This window comes from Pteropus medius, unplaced genomic scaffold (assembly GCF_902729225.1).
Source record: "Pteropus medius unplaced genomic scaffold, Ma_sr-lr_union100, whole genome shotgun sequence".
Taxonomy (NCBI): domain Eukaryota; kingdom Metazoa; phylum Chordata; class Mammalia; order Chiroptera; family Pteropodidae; genus Pteropus; species Pteropus medius.
In genome coordinates this window covers 6928523-6940551 of record NW_024340848.1, presented here as the reverse complement: position 1 = coordinate 6940551, position 12029 = coordinate 6928523, and the positions used below count along the sequence as shown (strand labels likewise).

The window sequence follows — 12029 nt, the reverse complement described above, 5'->3', positions numbered from 1 at the left end:
ATGAGAACTTTCAGAATATATGTTGTAAGTCTACTATAGAATACCAGCTACATTTAAGGCCCAGAAATAAATGGCAAAAAAATAGTTACCTCTATGGAAATGGACTCTGGGTGAGAAGTAGGAGATTGCTTTTCATTTTTCATTTTAAGGTTTTCTATTCTCTTACCATCGTTTTTATTTTTGCCAATATAATGATCACTTTGATTAAATGTTTTAAATAAATTTAAATGTATAGTATGTATCAAAGAATGTCTAAGTCTCCTATACAAATTGATTAGATTATAAATTATCAAAAGTCTTAAAAGTGACTTTAAGGCCCTATTAACATCTTAAATCACATTCTGAATTATTAGAGTTCATTTTCAGTGTAGTTCTAGTATTATTTTACTGAATTCGAATTCACTGAAAACTGGTAATACTTATATGTCTGTATACACACAGAGAGAAATTAAAATACTTGGGATGCTCTATTCCTCAAACTTTCTTGAAAAAATCTGGATTTATTACTTTTCTCCTCTGTTTACCAGGTAATCATCATGAAATACTGGGATTGTCTAAGCCTTGCTTCTAGACATTAGTAATAACCCATGTCACAGCTTCCATACACCCTAGATTTTCAAGCGTTGTCCAGACAGTGCCATTTATTGTAGTACATTGCTATCACTGTCAATAATCAAAAGTATAGTTACAGCCAGTTGATTAAGAAACTAAAGTTTCCTAATACTAATAAAACTCCATTTCTAGAGTTTCTATTTCATTCACCCAAGGTCTATCCCACATTGGACATTGGAAAACTGGGCTGAATCTCCTTTTCTAAGCTATTTTGAAAACTTTGGATTAAAAAAAATAATTCAGGTTCCCCTCTCTTAACTACCAATTCTGTAATTTTCCAATACTTAAGATTGTTTTCCTATACTGAAAAGTTTCTCATTTCTATTATCTTCTATGAATCCTAAGAAAAAAATTCTGATCTTGCATCTTTTAATGCTAAAGACTGTATGAATAAAGGATCCTAACCTTAACGAGGCAACGAATTATTTGAAATATAGTAGCAGCCAAATTAAGAGTACCAAGAGTATGTATCAAGAAAAATTTTGAGGGTGTAAATAAATACAGCAAAGGGCCAGGCCTGGTTAGTACTTGGATGGGAGACCACCTAGGAAGACCAGGTGCTGTAGGCGTAAAAATACATACATACATACATACATACATACATACATACATACATACAGCAAAAATAAGAATTGTAACTTCATTCACTGAAGAATTATTGATTTTTGAGGGAGACCATAAGGTAAGAATCAAATGCAGTTCTAATTTCAGAAGGGCCAGAGAGGATACAAATTATGACGCTTCCAGGATACACTTACATGAATTTCTGTCAAGTTAATTCTAGGCTTTATCGTCCATAGTAAACCTACTTCTTTAGTAGTGGAGTAACCAAATTGTTCTAGCAATAGTGACAACTAGGTAATCAGATCTTTTATTTGGTTTCCAAAACCTCTCTACTGCAAGTAGGTTTTATCTAATTGATCTTAAAAAACAACAACGAACCCAGAAAATCTACGTTCTGGGGCTTAAATTCACAAATAATTACAGTGCCTTAGTATATATGATCAGGCTGAGACAGAAGTGAGCAAATGATGCTTCTTCGAGACTCAAAAAAAGCCAGCAGACGTGTCATCTGTTCAATGTTTATATGGGGAGGGTTGAGGAGGCGGTCCTTTAGGTGCAGAATACAATCAGTAAGCGGGGGAGGATGTTAACAAGGGTGTAGGGAGCAAGAATAGTGGGGTTGGCAATAAACGCATCCCACGATTCCGGTGAGCTGCGGTGCAGGAGGGCTGCGGGCGACGCTGGAATTAAATCCAGGTGAGCTGGGTGAATTCTCGGTCCGGCCGCCTGGCTCCAAGTTTCCCCACGCAAGGGGAGGAGGCACCGCCCCCAGGATGTGCCCACGCGCCTTCATCCTTCACCCCGCCCCCCCACCTACCGTGGAACTCGAAGTGGCCGATGCTCTGGCCCTGAGCGTCTCGGGCCGCGGCGCTGCTGAAGCTGCCTCGCAGCGTCTTACCCTGGCCGCCCAGCGGCCACCAGCAGCAGGTGAGGGCCACAGCCAGCAGCCGCAGCACCCCCATCACCACCTGCCACTAGGCACCCACACGGCGGTCCCTAACCGCCAGCGGCTGCCAGTCCCACGTCGGCAGCTGGAACGGGGGAGGAAGGAGTGGGACCCGTGTCGCGGACCCGCCCTCAGGCTACTGACAGCCAATAAGGCGGGCTCCTCCACCACGAGCCAGAGATACCTACCAATCAAAGACTGAAATGGGCGGGACGTGCACATGAGTGCGTCCCATCATTTCCCTGCCTGTTGACTAGTTCCCGCCTTTTTTATGGAGAATCAAGAGGCTGTTGCTTCAGGTTACGGAAACATTACTGCCCTCCTTGTCCCGGCGTGTGGTGCCACTGAGCATGCGTGGGAACTCCGCCACCAGCCCGTAGGGCTTTCCAGAGGCTTGTGGGATTCCGAAAGAACTAAGAAACACACACGTTACCATTTCCGATGAAGAGAGAAAGACTCCCTCAAAGCCCTAGGTGCGTATGTAGCCTATTGGACATTTCCAGTTTAATGTCTCAAAGATACTTAACTGTACATGTCCACAGTTTAACGTATGACCTCTCGGCACCTCCTACCGTTTTTTTCCTCCTGGGTTCCCTGTATTCTTGAATTGCATCATCATCCAGCAAGCCAGACACCTGGTAATTATAGTGACTTTGACCCCATACACTCTTACATCCAATCAACTCTATTGAAGATATTAGTGGCTCTTCTGGGTGGTAATGGGAGGAAACAGCAGCCACTATCCTATCCGGGCCATCATGGTATGTATCATCGTTTTACGTTGCCTATGGCAACTGACCTGTCTCCAGTTTTAATTTTCTCCAATTGATTACACACAGCCCATCTCTACCGTAGACCACAGAAAATTTTTGGAAATGCAATTTGCCTGGATGACTTTTCTTCAAAGATTCTCGATTGCCTTTAGTACATAATACAAACTTTTTAGAATATGGCTTTCAAGTCTCTCACATTTCCATCCTTACCGAGCCTCTGTCAATTCGCTAAACACTCCAGGTTCTCTCCTCTGGCCTATAGCACTTGCAGATCCCTCTACCTAGAGTACTTACCTTATTCTTCTTCTCAACCTCCACATCACCTTTCCTTTTCTACTTTACTCTTCTTCCCCAAGGCTTTTAGAAGCCTTTCTTAAACCTCAAGTCTGTGTTAGATGCCCCTGGAACCAGAATCTCTAACTTCCCTACCCAGGCACTTACCCCAGGGTACTGTAAATCAGCATGTCTGTTAATTTATCTGAATCCCCTACTATACCTTAAGCTCCAGCTGGTCAGAGACTATGTCTGTCTCCATGAGAGTAGAAGCTTAAAATTATTTCAGGAATAAATGTATATGTTATTTTCACTCTCCAACCAGCTTTTGTTACATATAAGCAAGTTCTCACAACAGACTTTGGGGGAACACTTCCTATCATATAGCCAGCATTTTCTGGTATCTCTGGCAGACCAGGAATAAACTGGAGGTATTAATATTATGAGATTTTTAAAAATTGTATTATATTTTAATTATAAAAAGTAATGAAGCTTAGAAAAAAAATTCACAGTCAAAAGTATATGAAATAAAAATGTAAGTCCTCATTTCTTCCTTTCTCTACCCATACCCGATTCCCAAAGGTAACCTTTGTTAATAATTTAGGGTGGATCCCTTCAGAGATGCATTTATAAATATATGTGGTAGTTGCAAACCTAGAACAGGAATAAAATTGGTCCTGAACAAAACTCAGAAAGACCATGGGCCTTGAATGCTGAGGCCTCTTTTTCTATCTCTTGTCTTTCTTTCATTATCACCTTTGTTTTTCCCTCTCACTGAAGACACATTTTTGATTGCTCAGTTCATTTAAATGAATATGGCTACCAGCAAGTACTAAATTTATAGGTCTTCAGAGTTCAAGAAGAGCAACCAGGCTATCCTAGAACCTTAGTCCAATTCCAACCAGGAAGAAGCTTCAGTTGGCCTAGGGTGAGTCAGATGCCCATCCTGTGGCTTGCCTGGAGCGGGTCAAGTTGGGTAGATGATAAAGGGTGGAGGGGTCTGGTCAGTTAAAACTATATTCACTACAATAAAGTTGGTCCTCATATCATAGTCAATAGGCTATATGTCAGCCTATCGTATTTAAAAAAATACAACGGTGTTAGTGGACCTTTATATTGTGTCCAGTTTTTCATTACAGTCAAACGGCAATGAACATATTTGTGTTTTTCTGCATTTATCTATATATCATGGGACTTGGGGATCGTAGGGTATGTATATTTTAACTTTGCATATATATTACCAATTTGCCCACCAAAATGTAACAGATGACACTTTTACATATACTGGGTATTCCCATTCTTTTTATTTTTAGGCTCTGTCACCACAGATAAAAAAACAACTACTAGATATTTATTTATTCACCAATATTTGCTGATGGTTTATTCTGTGCCAGGCTTGGTCCTAGGACTTGGGCATTATATCAGGAAACAAAGCCCCTGCCCTCCAGCGTAGACAATGAACAAGGAATTCAACATAAATGTTGATAACTGCTGTGCATAAAAATAAAGGGTAAGTTGGTTTGGCAGGGCTGGGGTAGAATTGGCTATTTTAATTTGGGTAGTCAAGGAATAGAGAGACATTCAAGCTCAGAATTGAATTAAGAGTAAAAACTAGGCAGACATCTGGGGAAAGAGCATCCAGGCCTAAGGGAAGTAGTATGCCAGGCTAATTCAAAGACAAGCAAGGAGGACAGAGGCTGGGGCATATTGAGCAAGAGGCAGAATAGTAGGAACAGATCTAAGGGTAGGATCTAGGGAACATGTTTATCATGATTGCAAGCAGATTGCATTGTCTATAATAATATTAACAACAACAGCAAAAAGTCATTTCGCAGTTCCAACCTCGCATCTCTATACTTTACAAGAGAACTCCCCGGTTATTCTCAGTTTAACTGGTAATCTGTGGAGATAACTGTAGTTCAAGAATGAGAAGGTAACTCCGACCATCTGTGTACGTAAGGAAAGCCTTATTTATTTATGCTGGTGACAGCTGTCCGAAAGAGCTCCACGCCGCACTTTTCCAGACACACCCCACGGTTCCCCTTCCACCAGAGCGTGCGCGCCGGAGAGCTCCGCCCAGCCCTCCAATGGGCGGGGATAAATCGGCTACGCTCCGGAAGCCGCCTCCGTCTGCCCCAGTTAACGTGTCGGGGGGGCGAGGACGCGTCGCAAAAAGTCGCGGTGGAACTTCCCTACCGTATACAGGCCTGGCGCTTTACCGTGCCAGGCACTGCTGAGCTAAGAAATGTCGGCTGTGGACCTTGCGGAGTCAGTTGGTCCTCCCAGCGGCTTTGTGAAGCGGGTCCTCGTAACCGGGGGTGCTGGTTTCATGTAGGTAACGGCGTCGCTGGCCAAGTAGTGGCTCCCCAGAATCCCCAACCTTTTCCTGCGGCTCTGCTTGCCTTGGCAACTTGGGACCAGCTTTGGTTGTCTGATAAGGGGAGGGTCTTAATGCACGACCGGGATCATCCTACCTTCTCTCACTTCTCCGGCCTGCGAAGATCTGGTTCCTTTGAAACTGCGACATCTTTAAAACGTCTTCTTCCCAAAGCACTGTCCGCTCTCCTGTGTGGCCTGAGATGTGCCTGTCAGTCTTCTTAGTGCTCCCACAATTGCAGTGAGCTCACCAGCTGCCTCAACCCATCCGACCCCCTTCCCCACCACGATATACAGTTCTTGTACATATAGGTGCCGAAAAACGATTTTTGGAATATGACAGGACATTTATTTATTCAGCTAACTTAAAAATCTTTCGTTGGTACTAAACGTTTGATACCTCTTTCCCTCTCACACTTAGCACATTCAGTCATCGAGTCTTTTCTCCGTACTTTCAAAGTATATCTTCAAGGCCACGTCTTATCCCCACCCACCAGCCCATGTTACCGTTTTCTTTTGCCTAGACTACTTCTGTAGCCTGATTGGTCACACTGTTTGCGGTCTTGTTCACTTAAAGTCTGTTTCTCAAACAGAAGTGTTTACTAAGTAAAAGTTCAGAGTTTTACTCTAGTGGTTCCTATTAGACGTAGGATAAAATCCAAAATCTTTACCATATCTTGAAGACTCGCAAGTGCCCAAACACTACTTTTCCATTCTGATTTCCTTCCATTTTACTCCTTGCTTTTCTGTGCCTGCCAAATTTAACCCACACGAGGGTCCTTCCTTCTGTCTTGAGGTTTTCGCAGTTGCTTCCCCTTTACTTAAGTTGTTTTCATCACTCTATCCACTCAGGCATCACCTCCTCAGAGAGGCCTTATCTCTATCTAAAATAACCCCCCTCTCTACTAATGCGCTTATCACTACCTAAAATTATTTTGCATTTTTGTGTTTACTTGCCTATTGCCTGATTCCCCACTCTAGAATGTAAACTGAATGAAGGCAGGACTATTCACCAGCATCTGGAAGAATGTCTGCGTCATTTTATAAAGGTCTTCAGTAATTGTTGAATGGATGAATACATGAGTACAAACAAGAAACTCTCCCAATGTCTAGTGGAAGAAGAGGAACATGGGACTCTCTCCCTCCAACCCCCTAGCTCATTAGCACATTAGCACATTAAATCACCTCTTCTGATCTGATAATGACTTGGAGGGGAGTACCAGGCAGACAAGGTTCACTTAATGAGAATAGGAGCATGGGCATAAAAAGGTGGTACTGGTGCTAGTGTTCTGGTCCAGGAAGGGTACTCCTACAAAATGCTGTGAAAGGGCTGCAGTACAAACTGAGTTCATGATTTGATCAAGGGCTTCCTTTGTTCCTGGAAGCACGTTTTGATGTATATGCTAAAATCTGGTGGATTATCTCAATGAGATATGCCTCTGGTTATACTTCAGGGTTCTTGAAACCCAGGAGCCACTATATTGTGGATATTCAACTCAGCATGGAAACCTTGGAAACCTAAGTGTAGCCTAGGACCCCCGTGATTTACACCATTAAATATTTGTCCCAAGAAAACAATTGCAGTAGGGTTACTATAAACATAGACAAGTCCTATGCTCACACTAACTTAATTTTACATAATTATACCTACAGTCTCTGAAAAGGCACATTATAGTTGCAGTCCATTTGCACTGACCACCACTCATTGATTTATCATCCTGCTTTACTCTCACACAGCATGCCTGGACAATAGCATTTGGTTAAATGAATTTTTTCTTATACCTAGAACCAGTAAATTCTCTCTTCATAATGTAAAAGGAGTGTAAGCCTTTGTATATTGATACTGTTGAGAAGGTTAGTGGAAAGTGTGGGCGTGTATATATTTAGTGTGGTTATATTCCTGTTCTCTTGTAAAAATGTAAAGGTATCTTTGAATAGTTTCCTAATACTTGACAGCTTAGGGTAACATTCAAGAATTTAGGGAAAAAAATTTTCTAATAAGTTATACTTTTTTCTTACAGTGCATCTCATGTGATTGTCTCTTTAGTAGAAGATTATCCAAACTATATGATCATAAATCTAGACAAGGTGAGTTTTAAAAATGAGTTTCATGCACTGAAACATATTTACATTTTTTTAAAAGTATTAGAATCCTGTCATGCTCATATTTTAGTTTTTTATTTAGTCATTTTAGCAACTTGTAGTCATGTGTTCATGCTGTATTTAATTGCACATAAAGTTTTTTGAAACTTTTTCACTTATTATAATAGTCCATAAAGGTTTTAAGTGTAGTATTTTTACCAAAAAAAAAAAATCTTCACCCTAGATTTAATATTTAGTAATCTTATGATTATTGACCTTACATGGAGTTGGCATACTCTGCTTATTTGATTTTATTATCTTATTATTTGACTTTATAACTGCCTCCTCATGGAAAATTATGTCTTTATCTTTCATTTTAAAGTGCAATTAAATTAACTTAGTTTTGAGAATTTTCTGAAATAATTGGAGTGTCCCTGGAGAGACTGAAACCATGATTGGTAATCACAGAATTTTTGACTTTAAACACAAGATACAATTATCTTCATTTCATAAAACATAGTGGTAAAAATGTATAGTCAGGGAATAACCCATAAGCCTTATGAATTTTTACATGCCTTGCTATCATGGGCAGTAATTGTTTTCCCCCATCGGTACACAGATTTATCAACAATTTGAGTTAATTGTTGGAAAAAAAAAGTGTCATGAGTTATAATATGTGTAACACAGGTATAATTGTTTTCAATCACTAATTCCTTTTCAGTAAGGAAAGACAAATTTCTAGCCACCAGGGGCAGGAAAATCTGGGCAGGAAAGTTTTTTGAAAGAGAGGTTTATAAAAATGATTTATGTGTGTGTGTTTTAAAAAGGTAACAAAGTTACGTTTTGTTTTGTTTTTTTTTACCTTTAAAACTTTGTGCTCTAAAAACAAAGAACTAACACTATTTTATAGGAAAAGGTATTATCACTCTTTGTGTTGTTTTTCCACTGTCCCTCCTCCTTACTTATTTTAAGCTGGATTACTGTGCAAGCTTGAAGAATCTTGAAGTCATTTGTAACAAACAGAACTACAAATTTATACAGGTATGAAAGTTTCTCATAATTATTAAATTTGCTGTGCCTCTTTAGTCAATCAGACATTATATCTTTCTACTTTACAGACTTGTGTAATATGAACTTGGAAGGCATGCTAATTAAAGATCTTTTAGTTTCCAGTTGTATCACATTCTATAGAGAATGCTACTTTAAGATTGACACCACATACAACATTACATGCGATTTTGATGGCTCAGCAGATCTATGAGTAGCTGATTGAATTTACATGGTTTGTGAATTTTAGGTCTTAATTATCTTTAATAAGACCTTGCTGGTATTTAAAAAGATTAGTTTAAAGTGGGGTGTTACTCAGGCCACCAATAGCCAAAAAACCCACCATACAGCCCGTGAGACAGACTTCTCTCATGAAAGTTGATTGATTGGCTATGGAAGACTGATTCTTACTGACCACTCTTAAAAGAGTCCACAGTATAAACCAGAGAGCCAAGTTATTAATTTGCAAAGGTAAACTTTAATGTCAAATGCAACTATTTGTCTTACGATTTATGGTTTTTTAAAAAAATGATTCTAGAAACTCTCTTTTTAACCACAAATCTTAGAGAATATACTGAGTAAACATTTTGTAATTCTATTCTTCCATATGAAAGTGTTTCCTTAAGTCACCAAAGGATTGTCAAGAATACATATTTTTAGAACTAACTATACATATAACATCAAAAGTACTCATAAGTTTACTTAGTTGTGATTATGTTTTTCAAAATGTCATTCCAGTAGTTACACTTACTTTAAATATGTTTCAATAATGTTATCTCAATAAAGTTATCTCACACTTTTAAAAATATGTTTTAAATGTTTCCTGTTAACTGAGTGACCTTAGATTGGCAAGAACATTATGGGAAAAAAGCTAGCGCAGTCCTTAGTAGTAGTTGGTGTTCAATAAAATACTGTTTTAGACATTTATTTGCAAAAAAATATTTTGAATTGAATATCTTATATTCTAAGATGCTGAAGAAATCCATCATTACTATACTTACTTGACCCCTCAGTTGAATTTTCAAGATATTCTCTATTAACCTGGTGGTGGGAGGAATTCTATTCTTAATCATTTTTTGTTGTTCATACAGTTCATACAGAAATGGTTCTTATGAATGGTAATACTCAATGAAACTTAATTATTTATGTTTGCTTCTTATATAGGGTGACATATGTGATTCTCACTTTGTGAAACTGCTTTTTGAAACAGAGAAAATAGATATAGTACTGCATTTTGCTGCACAAACACATGTAGGTAAGTATTATTTTATGTTACAGTTACAATGGGCAATTTTTTTTTCCAGGGTCTGACTAGCCTAAGTCAAAGTCTAGTAATGGGTTGAACAAGTTGGTACTTAATGTATGTCTTTGAAAGAGCATATACTATGCCGTACCAGAAAAACAAGCCTGTGGCCACTCTATCATCAAGATACTTGGCACTTTTTAGGTCATTTTTATTAGTATAGGTTGAAATGTAATCTTGAATACTATCTTAAAACTTTGAATATAACCAAATTCAGAATAGTGATTTCTTCCAGAGAGATGGACCTTCAAAATGTATTTTTTATGTTGTTTTTCTTAAGCTGGCTGTTGGATACACAGTTGACCATTATGTTAATATCAGTACCGTTTTGACCATCTGAAATATGTTCTAATAATTTGTGTAACATTTTATATTGTGAAATATAACAGAAGAATTTAGAAGTAAAGTTAAATGAATACTGATACTGTGAACACCCATGTAGCCATCACGTAAACAAAAGAGAATATTGCTGAACATACTATAGTAGTAGTAGTAGTAGTACTACTGTCTTAACCCGATTTTGAAGTTATAATTTTCCTTGGTTTTCTCTATAGTTTTACTATCTATGTATTTATCCCTAAAGAGTATAGGTTGGTTTTGCCTGTTTTTAAATTTTATAAAAATGTATATATAAAATAACATGTAGGTTTTTCGATTTTGCCTTTCATCCACATAGATTCATCCATGTAATTGGGTGTAGGTGTAATTTTTTCATTGTGACATAAATACTCCATTCTAAGTATATACCACAATTTGTGCATCAATTTTACTCTTGATGAACATTTGGATTTTTTACACTTTGGACAATTTTGAACACTACTGCCATGAACATTCTTACACAGATATCTTGATACACATAAGAATACATTCTTCTCTGTACATAACTAAAATCATAAGAGCCGCACACTTCAACATTGAGATAATGTCCACCTATTTTCTAAAGTAATTGTACCAATTTCCACTCCTCCAGATGTGTAAGAGACCTATTGCTCCAGATCTTACTAAAGCTTAGTTTGTCAGACTTTTCCATTCTTGTCAGTCTGAGTAGTGCATAGTGGTATCTCATTGTGATTTTAATTTGTATTTCTCTGATTACTAATGAAGCTGTCCCTTTTATATGTGTGTTAGTAATTTAGATTTCTTCTTTTGTAAAATGCTGTTGAAATCTTCTCTTTTTTTTAAATTGGATTATTTACCTTTTCCTCATTGATTTGTAGCAGTTTTATTTATATATGTATTCTAGATACTAGTCCTTTGTTATGTGTATTACAACATCTACTCTGCGGCTTATCTTTTTATGTTTTTTCCTAGTGTGCTTTGATGAACAAGATGTTCTTAATTTTTGTATAGTTGAATTTGTGTACCTTTTCCTTTGTTACGGCTAATGGTTTTTGGGTTTTAAGAAATTCTATCCTTCCCCAAGATCATGAAGATAATCTCTTATATTATCTTTGAAAAGCTTTATAGTTTTGTCTTTCACATTGAGATTTGTAATCCATCTGATATTGATTTTTATATACAGTATAAGATAGGAGTCCTATTTTATTTTTTTCTATTTGAATACCAATTGGACCTCTACCACTTATGGAAAAGTTTACCAGTTTCCACACTCATATAAGTGTCCTTATATGAGTATCTGTCTTGATGAGTCTTCATTTGTCTATTTATTATTACCTGTGCTGATAACATGATTTATTGACTAATATATTACTTTCATATCTGATAGAGCAAATCCTTCTACTTGGTTAAGGATAAAACAGTTGAACACTCCTTCTGGCAGTTATGAGGTGCTTAACAACATTTGCTGTTGTCAGTTTTTCTCTTGTGGTTTTATTTTTCCCTGATTACTAATGAGGTTAAAAACCTTTGTATTTGTTTATTGGATTCTCCTTTTTTTCTTATTGGTATATTTTCTTCAGAAAGTTTGTTTTAAGTCTCTACCATTTTTTGGTAGGTTGTCATTTTTTTCCTTGCAGTGTTTATAAGTTCTTTATATATTCTGGATTCAAGCCTTTTGCCACTACCTTTGTTCAATCCATGATTTGCCTTTTCA

General features: G+C 37.7%; 2 protein-coding genes across 5 annotated transcripts in view; one reads left to right on the top strand and one right to left on the bottom strand.

Moving 5' to 3' along the window:
- The window catches only part of GPR180 (G protein-coupled receptor 180), a 27057-nt gene extending 24621 nt beyond the window's left edge, over nucleotides 1-2436 (bottom strand). Inside the window, exon 1 of one of the 2 annotated variants that reach the window (XR_005647540.1) lies at nucleotides 1994-2241. Coding sequence is in view for 1 of the 2 variants with exons in the window: in XM_039837689.1 (XP_039693623.1) it covers nucleotides 1994-2138 (145 nt within the window). In the remaining variant the exon portion in view is untranslated. Of the gene's footprint in view, nucleotides 1-1993 lie in introns of both variants that reach the window. The other variant, XM_039837689.1, reaches the window with a different exon arrangement.
- TGDS (TDP-glucose 4,6-dehydratase) overlaps nucleotides 2414-12029 on the top strand; it is a 22387-nt gene continuing 12771 nt past the window's right edge. The window contains exons 1-4 of one of the 3 annotated variants that reach the window (XM_039837725.1): nucleotides 2414-2595; nucleotides 7566-7632; nucleotides 8599-8667; nucleotides 9838-9928. In XM_039837725.1, the coding sequence (XP_039693659.1) occupies nucleotides 2564-2595; nucleotides 7566-7632; nucleotides 8599-8667; nucleotides 9838-9928 (259 nt within the window). In that variant the 5' untranslated portion in view covers nucleotides 2414-2563. Of the gene's footprint in view, nucleotides 2596-5291; nucleotides 5500-7565; nucleotides 7633-8598; nucleotides 8668-9837; nucleotides 9929-12029 lie in introns of those variants that run through there. The other 2 variants (XM_039837717.1, XM_039837708.1) reach the window with 2 other exon arrangements.